Here is a 19,935-nt window from a genome sequence, read left to right as displayed (position 1 = left end):
AGAACCTAAAATAAATGTCATAGGTTTCAAATCTATCAAAAACAAAATATTCTGTAACTATAAATTTTTTAAACAATAAAAAAGAAAAAGGATATTTTCACATCTGCATCAAACCCAAGGCTTCATATGTTGAAGTATTCAGTTGTGTATGTTCATTCATAAAAAAGTATGAAGTCGGCTGAAGATAGAAATTGTTTTTTCAAGTTAAAAAGAATAGAAATTTTCTTTTAATTATGCATATTATCTTAGCATCTTGAGAGACTTTTATTTTTTATTTTTATTTTTTGGGGAGGAGGGTTAAGTATTCATTGTAATTTTATATGGGCATGATTATTGTAAACTTTATTTTCTTTTTGAAGGGCCTACATGAAGCCACTAAGTATGGGATATTACAGGGATTTACAGGCACTCCCTCAAGTAGGTTGAACCATAACCCAATGCCTAACTTAATTTCTCTAAATTTTTATGTGGTGGTGGGCAACAATAGTCTTTCAACCAAACTAATGTCATGTTGTTGTCTTGGAGAATTTGAACTCAAGGTAAAAAATGGGTCAACTTGAACTTAGTTCATTAAAAGGGGATCCAAACATATCAATAAGTTCAATATATATTTTATTGCTATTTATTACTCTCTCCGTCCCAGTTTGTTTGTCCTCTATTCCATTTTGGGATGTCCCAAAATGTTGTCCTATTTCTAAAAATAAAATCAATTAATTTACTAATATTCTTATTATACTCCTACTTTATTTTCAAAACTATTTGAAAAGAAAACTAACAAATATTTAAAAAATCAATCTAATTAGGGCACCTTTTTAGTTGCCTCATTAAAAATAACTTTTTTTTTTAAGCTGATAAATTTATTTAAGGACAGTTTTGTGAATTTGTATATTTTTATAAGATAGACAAGACAATAAATGATATTTTCTTAAAAAGTTTGACTTTTCACTTGAGATTTAAGGAAATGACACTTCTTCGATTCAAAACTTTAGTCAAACTGACATTCAACCCCAATGGCCAACCTTGACTTAACATGGTTAATAGTTTGAATTTTATTGTGGACTAACAGACTCCAGGTTAAACAAATCACTCCCATATTTCCCTTGACTAACATAACCTTGATAGGATGACTTTTTTTTTTTTTTTTTGTTGATTTTGGTGCTTTTGTAGTTGCATATATGTGTGTGTATATATATTAAAATACTATGGAGGTCAATTTTCTCTAAACGTGATATTTCTCCTCTAATTTTTTTTAGGAAAGACTTCTCCTCTAATTGAGAGTAATAAGTTGTGTTAATCTTGTGACTTGAATTTGGATATAATTTGTTGAAGTTATTTTGACTTTTAATAGTTGCAAGTAGCTTTAATTGTTGATATTTTTATGACTTTTCATGTTACTAATTAATCAATCAATCGTTCCAACAAAAAAATTCAAACAATCTACTTTTAATGTTAAAAAAAACCAAGAGGTACTTTAGGATCAACCAACCCCGTCATGGGTCTTGTATGGGTCGTTCAATTTTAGATAGTTTTGACCCAAATCAAAATGTCATTGGGTTGAACTCAAACCCTACCTACTGGCTGCTGCCAGCTGCCAGCTAGGTATATATAGTTATATACAACTTGTGAACGCATGCATGTCCCATTAGAATCGTCCTAACATTAATACACAGAAACAGAACAGAACAAACTTTCTTTCTCTTTCTAAGTTTCAACTTTAGGTCTTACGTGCATAGTCACATCCATTCTTCAAAGAACTCTTGTACAATTCTGTCTTCGTCTTTTTAGCCAACAAAAAATAGTGTCTTCTTCTGCCCCTGATATAAACTCTTCAGATTTTTACACTCTTGTAAAACTTGGTGAGGCATGCCTCAATTTTAGAGATTCAAAATGTAATATAAAGTTATTATAAGTAGTTAGAGTTCTCTTATAATTAAATTGAGGCATGCTTGGTTAAAGGACAAGCTAGGTTTTCAAAGAAAAGAATATACTTTTATGCGAAACAAACAATTCTTACATGAGTCATTTCCTTTGGTATATGAAAGCTAATATAAAATTACTATAAGTTGAGATAAAATGTTTCATTTTCCAAAATTACTATAATTTCTCTTTCTCTGTCCTCCCCCCCCCCCCCCCCCTTTAAATGTTTTTAGTTCCTAATTTTTCCACCTGTCAAGATCATGTATTTGCCTCAACTAGATTGTTAATTTATATATTTAATGCATTCACATCCTCACCAGTCCACTATGAGAACCTTATAATTTCTCCTCATATAGAGTAACAACACTTGTTCTTATCCTATCACATAAGTGCAAGAGTTTTTTCTCCCTTTTTAATGTTAAAAACTTAAAATCTTCTTTCAAGTTCTTAAGAGGATATTAATATCTAAATATAAGTAATAAAATCTTAATGCAAATAGAAGGGATTACATATTGAGTTCAAATTATAATTTTCTTTTTGAAGTAATTGTCAACGTAATTATAATTTTTTGTCTTTTATTATGGTGAACCTGTCAAAATATTAACTGACACCCAATAAAATGGTGATGGGTCCTATAAAAAAAAATTGGTGACGAGAAGTGACCAAGGCAGACTAAAGGTATGAAGCAAATAGGAACATCCTACAGCTTCCTATGAAAAAAAAGGTCCCCAAATTTTAACAAATAGAAATATCTACATACCAATAAGAGTATTAATTAAGCTTCAAATATTAGTCAATAAATAAAAATAAAAATTCTTTTATCAAAGAAAAACTAGAAAAAGAAGATTATTTCTATTTGAAGTGACAATGACCGTTAAGTTTTCTCAGTTTTGGCGTAGAATTCAATAATATCCTAGACACAAATGTTGTTTGTAATTTTCATCTATAAAAACATATTTTAAATGAAAAAAAATATGTCAAAAGTTAAATAAATGTTTTATTAATATTTAAAATATAAGAATACTCCCCACTTAAAGTAGCTATCTTAGGCCCCACAATGCTTAAGTCGGCTCTTAAAGTGGCTCTATGTGTTTGTTTGGAAATAATTTATTTAACTTTTTGCTAAAAAAATTTTGTTAAAAGTGTGCTAAATACTTAAACCTTAAAAAAAATTGAGAAAAAAATGTGAAAATTTAAAAGTTAAAAAGGGACTATAAATAGATAATAAAGTAGCAAAATTAGCAGATTTATCTAATTTAATAGAAAGGAATTACGAGGTCAGGCTGGTCAGCAATGAGATGAGGGTCACAAATGTACAAAAAGTCACAAAGAAAACAAAACAAAACTCACCAAATGTTCCTACCTTATTTACATTGACAGCCACCTCTCACAATCTCCACCTGCCCGTTTGGTCAAATAGAGAGCTGATTTTGCTGACACGGATCAAGGGGTAAAACCTTTTTTTTTTTTTTTTGAGAAACAAGGGGGTAAAACTTGAACCAACCAAAACAAGCAAAAAACCATATATAGTCCTAGGTACATGTCCACTATCATCGTTTGTATCATAGCGTAATATATAAACACGCAAAAAACCTCCCTCTCTCTCTCTCTCACACCTTCACCTACCCTCTGTGTCTGTGTTGCGTTTGATCCCCCATGGCTACTATTTCCAGGCTCTCAACTCCGAGCCATGCCGCCTCTGTATCCTCTACGTTGAAACCCAGATCTGCACAGCCTAAGATCTTGATTGGTTTCTATAGGAGCAGTGATTTCAACGCCAAAGTTTCATCTTCCAAATTAGCCGTGAGGAGCAACCCAGCTTTGAGGGGCCCTTTGGTGTATGTTTTCTCTTTCACTCGTTATTTTCTTAGCTGGTAATATTGTTATCGTGGCTTTTTTGTGCATCTCTTTGTGGTAATTGTGATTTGAAATTTTTATTATGGTAATGATCTGATTTACAATCATATTGTGCATATTTTGCAATTTGACAGTCACCCTTTTTTTTTTTCAATTCATTTTTTCAAGGGAAAATGAGTTAAGATCTTTGATTTACTGTTAGAACAAAAGAGGGTTCTTTGTTATTCTCCTGGAAAAGGTGGCATTTTTTAGACATACTAAGAGTGACAATCAATCTCCATCTGTTTGTTTAATTTCTCAAACTTTAAACGTGCACTCTGTTTGTGGACTGGTTGGTCTTCTGGTTCAAAAAATTTATAAAAATTGATTTCCTTTCAAGTTCTCACAGAATTGTGAATGATTACCTGCTTACGATGCATAATCTATACCATTCAAAATGCATCATTTGTAAGGCTTAATTCTGTATGCGCTCATGGTTCTTGATTACTAGATATCATTGAAATCTTGATACTCAGCGTTTCATAATATTTTGAAATTAATTCTATATTATGTTAGTTAGTTTTTGAAATCTTAGATTGCAATAATATATTTTTTTTTTGATGTATTTGTAATCTGTGGTTGTTGCATGGTAGTCCTTCTAATCTTGAATTGTAAACTTTGGATTCTTATATATTAGTTGTTCTTATAGTGTCAAGTGTTCCCATGCTGATGGAAATGGAACTCCAGTGAAGAGAACAGTTCTTCATGATCTCTATGAGAAGGAAGGGCAGAGTCCATGGTATGATAACCTCTGCCGGCCTGTTACAGATCTGCTTCCTCTAATTGCAAGTGGTGTTAGAGGTGTTACTAGCAACCCAGCGGTAATTATGCACATATTATTAATATTAAAACTTTGCTCTTTTTTCTTTGGGGAGGGCGGGTGGGATGAAACCATCAAGATCAGTTATACTTATAGAATTGTATCTAAGGATGCTTTTTATGCAGTTTTAATTTATCACTTCCAATCCCATGTAACTAATTTTTTAATATACATGATCGCAGATCTTCCAGAAAGCAATATCATCTTCAAATGCTTACAATGACCAATTCAGGTAGTGTGTGTGTGTGTGTGTGGCGTGATGTATGCATAACTCTTACCAGTGTGCTGGTTGCTGCTTACTTCGGATATCTAGAAATTAGATGTGCTTTTCTTTGATTATTTTCATTCCAGCAGGTACTTTATGTGGCTATAAATCCAACCTTTTATTACTTGAATCTGCAGGGAACTTGTTCAATCAGGAAAAGACATTGAAGCTGCGTACTGGGAACTTGTGGTGAAGGACATTCAAGATGCATGCAAACTTTTTGAGCCAATTTATGATCAAACAAATGCTGCTGATGGTTATGTTTCTGTTGAAGTTTCCCCCAGACTTGCAGACGAGACTAAAGGGACTGTAGATGCTGCAAAATGGCTCCATAAAGTGGTTGATCGGCGCAATGTTTACATCAAGATTCCTGCTACAGCTGCATGCATTCCCTCTATTAAGGATGTTATTTCACTTGGCATAAGCGTGAATGTGACAGTAAGTAGTAGTTCATTCTACACATCTATGCTTAGTTTAAAAGAAACTCTACAGCATTTGGTAGACTTTGGTAGTTTTGTTTTATGTGATCTTGGACTGTATTTGGCTCTCTCCTTCACTTCTCTATGTCTATAGTGTACTATTGGACCATCACTCGTAATAGATTATGATTACAAAGTGATTGTAGTATACTGGGTTTATTTGGCCATTACTAAGTGAGGCAGTCTTTGTAAGGAATAGCATGATCTCCTTGATTGACAAAGCTATTCTATGCATGACGAAAAATGGAATATTTACAGCATGTTGTTATTTTGGTTATGTGACAGATAAAGTGGTAGCATTATGAACTTGTATCATAATTTTCTAAGTTTTGATTTGATTTCCATTTGGTACCATTCTAACCATCTCCTTCTGTTGGGTATGCACAGCTCATATTCTCTCTTTCTAGATATGAAGCAGTCATTGATGCTTACTTGGATGGTCTTGAAGCTTCTGGCTTAAATGACCTCTCCAAAGTAACCAGTGTTGCTTCCTTCTTTGTCAGTCGAGTAGATACCCTCATTGACAAGAAGCTTGAGAAGATTGGAACCCCAGAGGCCCTTGATCTTCGAGGAAAGGTAACTAGATTGTGAATTCTATTTTTCCTGTGGGGGAAGAAACCTAGAATTTAGAGATTTGCTAATGTCATGGCTAATCACTGCTTTTCAGGCTGCAGTTGCTCAAGCAGCCTTGGCATACAAGCTCTACCAGAAGAAATTCTCTGGTCCAAGATGGGAAGCTCTGGTGAAAAAAGGTGCCAAGAAGCAGAGGCTGCTGTGGGCCTCAACCAGTGTTAAGAACCCTGCCTACTCCGACACCTTATATGTTGCTCCTCTCATTGGACCTGACACGGTGAGCTGACACATCTATCATACCTCAATTTTATTATATGCTTATGGCCTTTGATGAAAATTAGAATGGAAGTTCATGATTTTCAAACTCAATTTTATTAAATTAAAAACTCATCCTCCTCATGTTTGTTGTCATTTTTCTTTGTGTAGGTGTCAACCATGCCTGACCAAGCTCTTCAAGCATTTATTGATCATGGTGCTGTTTCAAGGACAATTGATTCAAATGTATCTGAGGCTGAAGGCGTTTACAATGCACTCGAAAAATTGGGCATTGACTGGAGTGATGTTGGCATCCAGCTTGAACTTGAAGGTGTGGATTCCTTTAAGAAAAGTTTTGACAGCCTGCTCGATACCCTGCAAGAGAAGGCGAACTCTCTTAAATTAATCAGCCTGTGAGCGTCATGGTTTGCTTATTTGGGGCGATGCAAAGTTAATAAAACTTGTGGGGTGCTCAATCCTGCTGTAAATGTAGTTGATGAATGCACTATAAGACGATAAGGTTGTATTTTGTATGAGTACGTGTACTATGTGAGGTTTGATTGCATCATTTTCTGATTTGTAAAGATTAGTAACGATCTATAAAATGTGCTAGTGTTTTGGGGAAGTATTTTGTGAAAGCCACTGGTGCTGATAATCTCTCTTTTCTTTCCTCAATCAAGAAGTTACTTCTATTAGGTGGCCCAGGAACAATGAGGATCTTATTCAGTGACTCCTGCATTTGCCCAAGAGAGCCTAGCTTGCTTACCTACCAACAGGATTTGGACGTGTTATTTAATTAAGCTTATTGAATGTTTAATTGTGTTCTAAAACTACATTAAGGACATAATAATCCTGCTCCTGTTGATTCTTTCAAAGCATCCTTGAACAGTATCTAAGATTGCGGTCTACTTTGTAAACTATTATTAAGCTCCGTTTGGGTATGTTTCACTGTCTGCTGCATTTGCATTTTTACGTTTTTTTTTTTTAGCTCATTGCCTCTTGTCCTATTCATGGGATATGAACAGTGTATTTAGGCCAATGAACTGTAGCCCGTGCCTCTACAGTAACTTTTTTATTTTTTATTTTTTTTCTTGTTTTTAATTTTTAACAAAATAGACAGTATTTAAACGCACACTTAATATGGATAGAGTCTACCTTCAAACTAGTTTAGAGAAGAGATATTTTAACCCACTACGTGGTGATTTAACAACCATTCTAATGTACTTTAGTCATGTGTCCGTGCTTTCAAATAATTTAATGAGTTATTTGATTTAATACACATGAAAATATTTTAAAAAATTGCCCCATATGAATTGGATGAGATTCTTCTGAAACCAGTTTGAAAAAAAAAATAAAAAATAAACGTTGTCCACAATTGGGGAAAAGAAGATTAATATTGAGTAGATTGGTGCCCTTTTGTTAGTCTTGTTTTGGTGGAGGCTAGCCATAGGTCACCGCCCTAGGTGGCTGTGAGCCACTCCTTTGCTCAATCGGAATTTTATAAATCTCTACTAAACTTGTCTTGACCCGAGTTTTTGCTTTTTTGTTTGGAAGAGTTAACTGGCTCTCTTGGGAAAATGCAGAAGTCGGGCAAAGCCCCTTATATACTAGTATTTTTTCTTCTTCTAATTTTGGTATTGGTAAAAGGGGGAAAAATTTTCTTCCTTTTACCAAAACCAAAAATAGAACAAAAAAAATAATATTATTGTGTAGGGGGGTTTTGCCTGATCCACTAGATTTGAGCAGAAGTAAAAACCTACCCATGTAACTTGAAATTCCCTCTCAAGTTGGGCAAAACTCATACCCATTGGCTAGGTAGGGTACTTGTTGCCCACCGGGTTTTGATCATCCCTACTTATGGGTCATTTCTCTCTATCGGTTACTTTTTGGCCATGAGTTTGGTGTATGTATTTGATAATTTTTTGATGCCATTGTAGTAGGATCTAGAAGAGCGTAGATAGTTTGGAATCACTACCTTCTTTGTTTGTTTGCTACTTTTCATAAATATCTTTCTTACTTTTTATACATGTGTTCTCTCTGTATGTACTCCCTTTTAATTATATTTTTTTAGCAATAAAATTCTGCAACTTCCATTATATATATATATATATATATATATATATATATATATATGATAAAAATAGTTTTATCTTCTACTTTTGTTAGTTAAATAAAGATTAAGAAATTTAAAGCTATGGAAGAGATTTTAATAATTAAGCTAATTAATTTTTTTTTATTATAAATGAGTGGCCCCTTTTTACGGGCCCATGTGGAGAAGTAAAGCCCAATAACAACCAGAAGGTGGCAATGAGCCACAAAGACACAGCTCTAAACTAAGGTCGTTATCTTCGCGCGAAAGGCCGCCATCCCTCCCACTCTCTAGAAACTACCAAAGTTGACAGGCATTGATAATTAGTAATGGCGTGGATTTCAGGGGTTGTTTCTGTACCGTTATCTTTTGTTACTAAAGCTTCTTCAAACATAGTAAGTACTACTACTACGTCTACGTCTACCGTCCTCCGACCTCGTCTTTCTTTTTCTCATTTGATTTGACTCACTTCTATTCTTTCATGTCTCATCTCATTCTCAGGGATGCTGCCGACTTTCAATTACTCCTCAATCTCTTCAACAACCTCACTGCTTATCTGTTCCAACTTCATGCGGTCTGTGTTTTTTCTCAACCCTTCTATTGCTCCCACAATTACCAATCTTCAATAATTATGTACTTAAAAAAAAAAAAGAAGATAAAACTGTATACCAAATTGGGATTTTTTTTTTTTTTTTCCTAAGGTCTATGCTGATAATGTGGCTTAATTGAGGGTTTTCAGTTATCTGCATTATTTTCTAGCTTTTTCTTCTATATGTTTTGTGTGCAAAGTGGAAAAATTTTAATGAATCAGTAATTGTAAAAGTGCTTGTTTTGAAGTTGCACTGTTTAATAATACTTTGTTTCTGAATCTTAAAGGAGACCCCACGCCTTATGGGAAAGTGGTTGAGCGAAGGAAAGTTTTGGTTTCATCAGTTGGGATACTTGTTGCTGGATTCTGGTGGAATGCTTCAATGGAAGGAGTATCTGTGGCAGCTGAATTTACTGACAGTAATTTACATACCTCACTAACAATGACCTTTATTCACTATATTTGTGCACGTGAGCATTGTTTTTTTGTTACTGGGAAATTCTGTAAGCAAATCGTGGTTTCATCAAAAAATTAATGTCGAATTTGGATGGATAAGCAATGCCTCAACTCTTTTAGCTGGATTATATATGAATGAATGAAGGTCCAACTAGCCTTCTTTATCTCACCAATCAGCTGCTTTATTAGCCTTACAATAATAAGGTTCCAAATTATATCAACTTTAGAGATTCTGCAAGGCTATACTAAAGCCTTAAATTCGACTAAAATCTAAACAATTGAATTCCTTAATTATTATGCATTTCTGATCATGGCTTAATAATCCATCTGTCAGCTTCGGCTGAAATAAGAGATGACATGATTTCTTTGGGTATGTGTTCTTACATGTTAATAATTTAGCTTGGCCATCACTTAGGACTCTTCCTTGTCCTTCCTCTCATTCATATGATTTTATGGGTCATTTAGAGCTATCATTGAATATAGTCTAATTTCTTTAATTTTGAATTTTTTGATAGTTGATGTTTACACTATTTATGCTGTAGGTAACCTAGGTTGATTTCAGTGGATTTAATTATAGCATATTGCTTTGCTTTGCTTTGCTTTCTATCTCACAGTCGTATGATTGTGGACCATTGGGTAATCTTAATTTGTTAAGAATCAAATATGGGAGGCTTTGTAGTGCTAAATACTAATTATGAGCACCATGTTTGGGATTACAGTGCCAGCACTTCGGGGAAAGGACTACGGCAAGACTAAAATGCGTTATCCGGACTACACAGAGACAGAATCAGGTCTTCAGTATAAGGTTGCCTGATGGAAAATACATAAGGCCTCCAAACATGTTTCAGTGCACAAGCATCATAATTTAATTATCCGTTCTAACAACTTATTTATGAGAATGCAGGACTTGCGAGTAGGAAATGGTCCCATACCAAAGATGGGAGAGACTGTAGTGGTAAGCCACTAATTTTTCATATGCATTTTTTCATAATGTAAGTTAGCCAAGACTTGGAGCCTAATCTCATTCATTTAAAGAGAAATTTTAGACTGCATTAGTTCCATATCCCCAATTATATGTATAAGTATGCATGGAGTCATCTGTCTTAAGTCTGATAGAGTTGATACATGAACATTTGAGAAAATGGTGAGCTGAATTTAATACAATATAAACCATGCAACATTGAAGTTCAATTCTAAGTTGTTTTATTCTCAAATTGTCTAACTGAAGCAGCTTCTGGCAATGATGTTGTTCTAGGTTGATTGGGATGGTTACACCATCGGATATTATGGCCGTATATTTGAAGCCCGAAACAAGACAAAGGGTGGCTCCTTTGTGGTATGGAATGCTTATCATCCTTTAACTGGAGTTTCTACTATACTCAATTAGAACACAATATTTAAGTGCTTAATTGCAGGGTGATGACAAAGACTTCTTCAAATTTAGAATAGGATCTCAAGAGGTGAGGAATATTCTTTTCCCCATTTGAACAATAAACAATGTTTTCCTTCCATCTTGTTTAAGATGGAATGGAGAACTACTGTGTCTCCTCAAATTCCTACTCTTCTTTGAATTTGATTTAATTTCTAAATCTTGGCTCAAGTTAATGCATGTCTATCTCATGTTGATGAAGCATTTAATTATTTATTAAATTTATTTTTTTAAAGTATGGAATTATATAAGAAGCTACTGCTTATTGTTAAATTCTATAGTGCAACTTCATAAGTCAAGATTCAGTAGGGAAGTACAACTTTGGGAATTGGATTCAATTGGGATGCTATGGATTAATTGGCCATATTGTTATTCAGTTGGACATTCAAAATTGAGGCTTCTAATGGTGCTCTGTTTCTATTGAATCTTCAGGTAATACCAGCTTTTGAAGAAGCTGTTTCAGGCATGGCTCTGGGTGGCATTAGAAGGTGCTGCATCTACTTTTCTAAAATATATAGCCTATTTAGACTATGCTATTTTCTGAGTGATCCACAAAATTTTTGAACAGTAGCATTAAAAGTAGTGCACCTGCCACGTGAATTAAGTAATGGAATAATTATCACATATGTAATAGCTTAACAATTAACACAACTACAGTAATCATCACCACAATCCTTAGTAATAAAACAACATACAGATTTTGGTGACGAATTGGAAAACTTTTGAAGAATTTTCCAAATAAGAAACCACTCCAGGGTAACCAACCCCATGTGAAATTTTCACAAATGAAGAAACAGTTACAATAAGCCTATAGTCACAAAACCTTTGTAGACTAAACATGACTTGTAACCTCAGCAAGTAACCTGTTTGCCTCTCACCTCAGCGACTCCAGAACTCTAGAATTTTTTAATAGAAACTCCCCCACAAATGAACTTGTTCGCATCCACCCAAAACTCTGACACTCCAAAGAACTCCTTGGAGGGTTTCCACCAAACAGGTAGAGGTATGAAGTCTATAGTGATTCTAGTTAACAAAGTAACAGATTAATTATTGCATACGCTCAAAATTAACTGACACAACTAAGTAATAATCACTACAATCCAAAACAATTAAAAAGTAAAAAGAAAACACATAGAAAACTTTTGAAAAAACTCTTCAAAAGGAAAACCTCTCCGGGGGTAATGAAGCCCATAGGGAATTTACTATAGAAGAAACAGTTACAATCAATCTATACTCGTAAAATCTTTTTAAATGTGACATGACTTGTAATCTCAGCAAGCAAACCATTTGTCTCCTACCTCAGTGACTCTAGAATTCTGAGATCCTGCTATAGAACTTCCTACATGAATGAATTCATCTGCATCAACCAGAACTCAGACGCTCCAAAGAACTCTCTGGAGGGTTTCTACCAAACAAGTGGAGGTATGAAGGTTATATCAACCCCACTTAACGAAGTAATGGATTAATTATCTCATATGTCCAAAATTAACTGCATAAAAATTAGCACAACCATAGTAACAACCACAATCCAAAGCAATTATAAAATAAATAAATAAAAACCCACGGATTTTGGTTATGAAGTGGAAAACTTCTGAAGAACTCTTCAAAAGAAAAACCACTTAAGAGGATAACTAACTTCACAAGAAATTTCCACTATAGAAGAAATAGTAAAAATTATTTTATACTCACAAAACCTTTGTAAAATAAACATGACTTTGTTGTAATAGCATGTGCTGTCAGACTTTTTAGCTCAACAAGCAACCCGTTTGCCTCCTGATTATTGGCTCCAGAACTCTAAAATCCTTCTATAGAACTTTCTCCACAAAGGAACTTACCCGCATCAACTTGGAACACCAGCACTCTAAAAAAATCTCTGGACGGTTTCTACTTTCTGCTAAAAAAGTAAAGGTATTAAGGATATTTGTGGTTTGAGGATAAATTACAGAGAAAATGAAAGGTAGCTCAAGCAGAGGCTTTTTGATGGTTTAGACTTGAGGAAATTTAGGCTCTCTCATAGGTATTAGAATTGTTGCCTCTGTCACCTTCGAAATCACACATGAAAGATATCTATATGTAGATTCAAGTTTACTAGTTTAGGTTAAACTGTGTCTAAGAAAGGCCAGGAATCTAAATTCTGTAATCTCGCTTGAGAGAGCATCAAGCAAGGTTACTGCCTGACTTGGTGATCGTTTGAGCAAGTCTTCATGAACTTGCAACCTTTAGACAGAAACTTGACTCAATACCTAACCTACTTATTTTCAATGAATATGACACTCATTAAAGTGCTTTTTGTCACAGGAATTCACCAACTAAAATCTAGATCCTAACACCATGAGTCAAGTATATAAAGAGGATTACAAATAATCAACATGTATGCCTAGTTTATTACTTTAGTGTGATTTCAAGAACCTGTCAAAGCTCATTTGCTTAAAGGTAGTGCACAATGCACATGCCACACATTAAGTATTAAAGAGAATTACAACTGAATGATATGTATGCCTGGTTTGTTACTTGTGATTTCAAGGAACTGCCTAACCTCCTGTCCGTAATTCCTAATGGCCATCAATGTCTTTTGTCTCTAGATGCATTCACTAAAGTGTGCCAAGATTGCATTCTATGGATTAATTCAGCTGTGTTTGGTAACTCTACTGCATTTTGGGATAATGAATTCTAACCGAATAATGAATTCATTACATAATGTATCTCTTTAAAAAAAAAAATGCAGTTGGTATTATGTTGAAACTTTTTCTTAAGGGTAATAATACTTAATGAAATTGTGTTTAGTTATGTCATTGGAGAATGCTTTTTTTTTTTCCATTAAATAATAATTTAACCATTACCCAATCAATATCTTTTTTAAAAAGAAAACATAACAACCCCAACTAAAAAAAATGAGATCTATAAAAAAAAACAAACAAAATAATCTTCTTGTTTCACCAATTTCTTTTAACTCTCTACAATTTCCCCCAAAAAAGAAATTCTAAGAAGTCAAGCCACCATGCATAGCCCCCTAATCTATTTCCCAAATTTCTAAATCAATCTCTAAAATCTCTGAAACTCCCATGCACCAAAGCCACTGTATCCATCCCGATCACCAGCCAATGTGTATAAGATGATCACACATTGACAACAAATAGAAAAAGGGCTGAAACTGCAATTGCACACACCATCATGCACGGTGACTTCTTGGCCACCCAATTACAGTGATTGCACAAGAAAACTCTCAACAACAACAAAAACAATCAAGCCTTTCTTCCAAATTTTTGGGGTCGGCTATAGATCCTCAACAAATGAGTCAACTTCAGCTATTGATCTACAACAATAAATCCTTTTCCAGCAATTTATTCTATCCAAATTCATACTCTCTATTACTTCCTTTATTGACATGTCCTTTATTACTATTTTACTACTGTAATTTTTGGCATTCCTCTACCTTTTTGTATTCCGTCAACTTGAATCAACTCACTCTTGCTCATCAATGCATTAATCACTCTCCTTTTAACACAATTAAACCATCTTAAGCAACTCTTCATCATCTTTTCATCAGTAGAGACCACCCCTATTTTTAAACGAATTTCCTCATTTCAAACTCTATCTTTCTGCTAAATAAAAATCTTATTCTCAATACAATCCAAGCCCCAATTGCAACCACACCACCACCACCACTATCACTGAATTTCAACCACAATCTCAATCCCTGGCCCCAATTGCCAATCCATCCTTCTTCGCCTTCCTAAACCACTAGATCCAAGCACTACCAAAAATTGCAAAATGCATTTCACTTTATAAAAATCTGCAAAATGCATTTCTACTAGAGATGCCAGACTCCAACTTAATAGACTCATTATCTGGATACTAGTCACCATACCTTCAAGTTAATACCAGCTCACAAATTGGTGCTCTCTTTAATTATATGTTCTTTTGGATGAAATATTGAGCTCCTGGATATTGTTAATGCAGCTTTCTCTTGACCTTGAGCACAAAATTAGGTTAGTAGTATTGGCAAAATTTATACTTGCATTGAGCCTGGGCAAAAAAGGGAGGGAAAAAGAAAATTGTATGCAAATTTCATGATCCATTTTGCAGTGTTGCAGGATCATAGTGCCGCCGGATCTGGGATATCCAGACAATGATTACAACAAAAGTGGCCCAAGACCAACAACATTTTCGGTAAAATTTGAGTATTTTGTTGATACTTGTATTATAATTTTGTGAACCCTTACAAGATACAATGCCAATGTGTTTCAAAGGGTCAACGAGCTTTGGATTTTGTACTGAGGAACCAAGGGCTGATAGACAAGACTCTTTTGTTTGATATTGAACTCCTAAAAATCATATCAAACTGATCACCTGTGAAGCTCAACATATGTTACAGATGCCACAGTCTGAAACATAGAGGTTAGTTTTTGTTCTGTTTTTTCCTTCTAATTCTGAAAAGGTTCATAGCTTTCATTTATTTCAGTTGCTCTTTAATCCAGGGTGCTGGAAGAATGAAGATCATGATCGGCCACAAAGACATAATATGATAAATGTTAAAACATGGTCTTGATGAACGTAAAGATGATCTCCACGAAGATAGAGAGATATTTTTATTTCCTTTTTAGACCTTTTCATGTGATCTAATATTATGGTAAGTAGCTTGAAGATGTACAAGAAAGGTTATTTCACACCAGCCTGTGTAGTAGGAATTTTTGTTTTACTGTATTCTTGTATTAGTATTGCATCATCTTAACTATATCTCATTGGGACCAAAACTGAATTATTTATGCCGGTAACGACTTAGCATTGAATTCATTTCTATGAATCGAGTTAAATTCATCCAAAGTTGATGTAAAGAGCTCTAGCATCTTTCCTTCCAAGTGCCTAAACACTCGGAACAACATTCAAAACTCAGATCTTTAAGTTCTGTTGCAAATGAAAAACGTGTTGCTTAATCAGATTTGTGCCCATGAAACCTCTTGGCTAATTATTAGGTTTGCAGCCTACCATATGGGCTATAAACAATTGAAATGGCCTACAACAGACTCTGGTCTTTACAGTCTCGCTTAGCTCAATGTTGTGGGCACAAGATATGAACCCTGGTGTCCCGTTGTATCAAAACGTGGACAAGTACACAACATAATGACGATCATGTTCTATTTTGGATGCGGAATTGATTAGCCCGGTTCAAGTGCATTGGTTATCCTGATGTAATATTTTCGCCACTTGATGATGAGCCGGTAATCCAGCCCTTCCTACAACCACGAACTAGACACATGACACCATTCAGAGAGATACTTGTTCTAACACAAATTCATTGATGAACGAGAAATCCAACGCAAGTCAAGGGCCCCAATTTTTTGGCAGTTACAACTAAAACAAAACTAAAGTTCTATTACAAGCTACAATAATCAACCATAAACAGATGAAGGCTAACAAAGACCAAATCCAAAAAAAGAGAGCAACACCTTTCTAGAAACACACATTAAAGCATGACACCAAAGAAGCATACATGATGGAGCAATAAAATCCCAAAGACCAAGTAATTAATTTAGACCTGCCAAACACCTAGATTAATTAACAGAAAGCACCCGCCGCTTGTACCGTACCATCACCTTTCCTTTCACACCCACAACCATGGCATTCCAATCAATCTCAGGAAAAGGTGATATAAGCTCAAACTCAAAATTCCTCAGCAAATGGCTCCAGATTGCCTTTATCTGCAGGTATGCAAAGGGCTCACCAAGGCAACCATGCCTGCCACCTCCAAAAGAAATATATGAGAATGCCCCTGCAACCTTGTCTTCTTCTCTCCCAATGGCAAATCTGTCAGGATCATAACTGTCAGGATCTTTGAAAATATGAGGAAGACGGTTTGCAAAAGCTGGTGATGTGGCAACTATGTGGCCCTTTGGGATGTCATATTCTTTTCCATCTCGTGTTGTCACACTAAAATCACTATGTGAGCTACGTAGCAGCATAATCAGTGGAGGGTGGAGTCTCAATGCCTCCTTAATGCTCCTATACAAGGTGTCCATCTCAGACAAGATATCATGATCAACCTTACTCCCATGCTTTTGCATCAGGTTTTTCTGCTCCTCCAAAACAGCAGATAGGTGCTGCTTGTGTTTGAGGAGATAGGCCCCAGTCCAAGTGGAGGTGATGGAACTAGTGTGCTGCCCAGCAAATAGAGCGGCAATGAGCAAGCCAGTGACCTCGCTTTCAGTTGTCAGGCGGCCATCTTTGTACTTTGAGTCAATGAAGCACTGCAGCATGTCATTCTCTGACTTGCCAGCATCTTTGCGGGAGGCTATGATGTTTGCAAAGATTTCTGAAAGCTTCTTGCGGGCCTGGTCACGGCGTTTGTGAGCAGGGATGGGCAGGTATGGGAAGAGAACACTAATAGGGAGCATTCCATTGTCAAGGTCATGGAACAAGGCAGAAACATCAGCGAATAGCTTATCACGAACTTCTCGACCCAGGAGACACCTACTGGCTGTCAAGATGATTAGATGCTCCAGCTCATACTTAAGGTCCACCTCACCCCTGTCTCCCCACTTTGAGAAGTAATCCTGTCCGGTGCCAGTAAAAAAGGCAATTAGGACCATAGTGTAATTAATTTTGTGAAAAAGGTATAATGCAGAATCTGAGAAATCAAAGAACCATCTATAAACTACTCAAAAGCCATATCACACATGTATGGTCAATAGAGCAATTCAAATAACAATAGAGAGAGCCATCTGCCAAGCAAAAAATGTTCATAGAGTATGAAGAATTGAAAGCACTACATAACATAGCTGAAAGTGAGGACATTGAAAGCATAATTCTAAGCGTGGCTGGTGACTGTAGACCTGTACATTAAACTTTTGCAGATGATAGGTACTAATATTACAGCTTAACAACTTAAACAATAATCTAGACATTGTCAATTTTTTAATTAGAACCATCCTAGGCTAGTCCTTAATTCGCATTTGTTCCCAACACACAATTACACATTTTTTGATTCACTACCTAAACATCCTTTTAACCACTTAAGGGTGAATATCCTCCCTTTTTTCATGCATGAGGCATCTATGCCCCATTGTGTTAGTCTGCATAACTCTTCTTCTAATCAGCAGGATTTAGGCATATAGTCAACAATAAATGGGCAAGCCTCGTTGACAAGACAACTGTGCCTTTAGATAACAGTTTATCAAGTTTGAAAGAAAATAAAATATTTGCAACCCAAAGCCTAGACAAAGTCATAGTTTAAGTTTTCTTCACCATAAGAATACCTGAGCACTTGATGCAGAAACCTATCTAGACATGTTAGTCGAAGTGGCTTTATTATTTCATTTCAATCAATGCTGGTAATATATTAATTTTGAAGTTTTAAAATGCTGGTAGTATATTATTCAACCCATTTTGTAACAAAAAACTGCCTTAGGACATGTCGCATCTCCAACAAATTAGTACTTACATCCTACTATATAAAATGGAGCCTTCATGATCTTATGAATATATAAATAAACTACTGACATGTGGAAGAAAAGTAACAACAAACCCATCAAGGATCCACATATCTATAATCTTCAAGTCACACTCACACATACCTCTGCTTCTGTAACCATCTGATCCACATATCCCTTGAGTTTATTAACTCTCAAAGATTCAGTGAAGAACCGAAACTGCTCTTGCCTCACCGAGTAATCAACATCAAATACTACTCCTGGACCAAAAGTGGGCACGTTGAATTGGTACACCTCCTGCTGGCTAAGATCAGACTCGGGGGCTTTAAAGAAATGTGCCGAAACCTCCGGACCAATCAAGAAAGTAATCTTCTTGTTAGCCAGCTTCAATGTGAATACACTCCCAAGCTTAGGGTACTCCTCCCTAATCATCACAATTGGACCTTTCATGAAGCGGACGAGGCCGCCAATCAAAGGCCACGTCTTAACAACCGGGGGGAGTCGTTTTTTAGATTTAGGCATTATAAGCACAGAAATAAGCTTGGCCACCACTAGAGTGGCCACAATAAGAGCACCCACATTGAAGAACTTGTTATCCACATCCATCATGATTGTAATCCGATAAAAATATGTCGATTTAACTGAAAATCAAAAATCCAAACAAAGTTCAAAGAAATGTTAAGCAAGTGATTGAAAAGTGAAATAAAACCATATAGCAAGATTTTTTTTTCTTTGTTTTTATGAATCTAATTGCAACATATTAAAAAAAAAAAAAAAAAAAGAGTAGTACTTCCTAGAGAAAATTTAGTTCAGATCTAAAATGTAAATACACGGAATTATCATAGTCAACTAGCATCTAGGTAATATTAATAATTATTTTTTTGAAATAATGCTTGGGAAGCAAAAGTAATGCCTGCATTTATTTGTAAATGAACAGAAAAAAATGTGATAATAGAATATAAAATGAATTAATAGAGTATTGATAATGTGATAACTGAATTAATCACTGATAAGAACAGCAATCAGACTTTTTTATTCTTTTTTTCTTTTTTTTTTTGAGAAGAAGACAACGATCAGACTTAAATGAGGCCAGTATTTTTTTCATCGGAAAATGTAAGTTTTTTTTTAAAAAAAAAAATTTCCGTCAGATTTCTCGGCAACCAAACAGAGAGTAAAAGGAAATCAAAGAAAGACAACAAAATAACGAAATGAAAAGAGAGAAAAAAACATGAGCAAATCAGCAAATGATGGAAGCAGATAGATAGGTAGAGATAATAGATAATAACAATAAAGCAATAGAAATTACCATAGGTAAGTGTGATTAATGTTATGTACCTGATTTGAGAGAGTAATGTGGAAGAAAATAAGGAGAAAAGAGAGAGAGAGAGATTAGAAGGTGATATGAGAGAAAGATGAAGAAGTGGGAGGCAGTCAGGGCTCACTGTCTTGCAAATAATACTCACTTCTAAACCTTTATTTATTTATTAATTTTATAAGCACAAAAGAGTTTTTGAGTTGGGTGCTGCGCCTGCGCGTTGTTATTAGGAGTGCTGTTAATGTTAATTATAGAACTAGGCCAATTTTGAATTTTGCTACTCTCTTCAATTTTTTAAATTCCTCATTAACTTTGTCTTCGTTAGGCTTGTATCTAGTGAAAGTTTTTATTGAATACATTGGATTGTGAACACATGTCCACTCTTGAACATGTGTTCAAATCCTGATGTGTCCAGTGAAAACTTC

General features: G+C 35.0%; 3 protein-coding genes across 5 annotated transcripts; 2 read left to right on the top strand and 1 right to left on the bottom strand.

The window, feature by feature from the left end:
- The first annotated feature begins 3,376 nt into the window (after positions 1–3,376).
- Positions 3,377–6,830, top strand: LOC142629600 (uncharacterized). The gene is made up of 7 exons (XM_075803609.1): positions 3,377–3,755; positions 4,463–4,634; positions 4,816–4,865; positions 5,036–5,336; positions 5,765–5,953; positions 6,045–6,227; positions 6,377–6,830. The coding sequence occupies exons 1-7, from the start codon at positions 3,574–3,576 to the stop codon at positions 6,620–6,622; spliced, it is 1,323 nt and encodes a 440-aa protein (XP_075659724.1). The 5' UTR covers positions 3,377–3,573; the 3' UTR covers positions 6,623–6,830.
- Positions 6,831–8,528: 1,698 nt separating this feature from the next.
- Positions 8,529–15,562, top strand: LOC142627419 (peptidyl-prolyl cis-trans isomerase FKBP19, chloroplastic). Of its 2 annotated transcripts, none has more exons than XM_075801278.1 (11): positions 8,529–8,689; positions 8,796–8,868; positions 9,171–9,302; positions 10,059–10,144; positions 10,244–10,294; positions 10,595–10,675; positions 10,755–10,799; positions 11,201–11,256; positions 14,863–14,938; positions 15,019–15,166; positions 15,247–15,562. In XM_075801278.1, exons 1-10 carry the CDS (start codon positions 8,624–8,626, stop codon positions 15,112–15,114), a joined length of 762 nt encoding a protein of 253 aa, XP_075657393.1. In that variant the 5' UTR covers positions 8,529–8,623; the 3' UTR covers positions 15,115–15,166; positions 15,247–15,562. The 2 variants fall into 2 exon arrangements, with proteins under 2 accessions (XP_075657393.1, XP_075657394.1); XM_075801279.1 differs by lacking the exon at positions 15,247–15,562 and adding an exon at positions 14,729–14,757 and having other exon boundaries at positions 14,855–14,938; positions 15,019–15,159.
- Positions 15,563–16,045: 483 nt separating this feature from the next.
- LOC142627418 (sterol 14-demethylase) lies at positions 16,046–19,729 on the bottom strand. 2 transcript variants are annotated; one of them, XM_075801276.1, is made up of 3 exons: positions 19,531–19,729; positions 18,340–18,836; positions 16,046–17,319 (listed from the first exon to the last, which is right to left on the bottom strand). In XM_075801276.1, the coding sequence occupies exons 2-3, from the start codon at positions 18,802–18,804 to the stop codon at positions 16,321–16,323; spliced, it is 1,464 nt and encodes a 487-aa protein (XP_075657391.1). In that variant the 5' UTR covers positions 18,805–18,836; positions 19,531–19,729; the 3' UTR covers positions 16,046–16,320. The 2 variants fall into 2 exon arrangements, with proteins under 2 accessions (XP_075657391.1, XP_075657392.1); XM_075801277.1 differs by having other exon boundaries at positions 19,502–19,657.
- Positions 19,730–19,935: the final 206 nt, after the last annotated feature.

This window comes from Castanea sativa, chromosome 3 (assembly GCF_040712315.1).
Source record: "Castanea sativa cultivar Marrone di Chiusa Pesio chromosome 3, ASM4071231v1".
Lineage (NCBI taxonomy): Eukaryota > Viridiplantae > Streptophyta > Magnoliopsida > Fagales > Fagaceae > Castanea > Castanea sativa.
The sequence above is the reverse complement of the archived record's forward strand: the minus strand, read 5'-3'. Positions and strand labels throughout refer to the sequence as shown.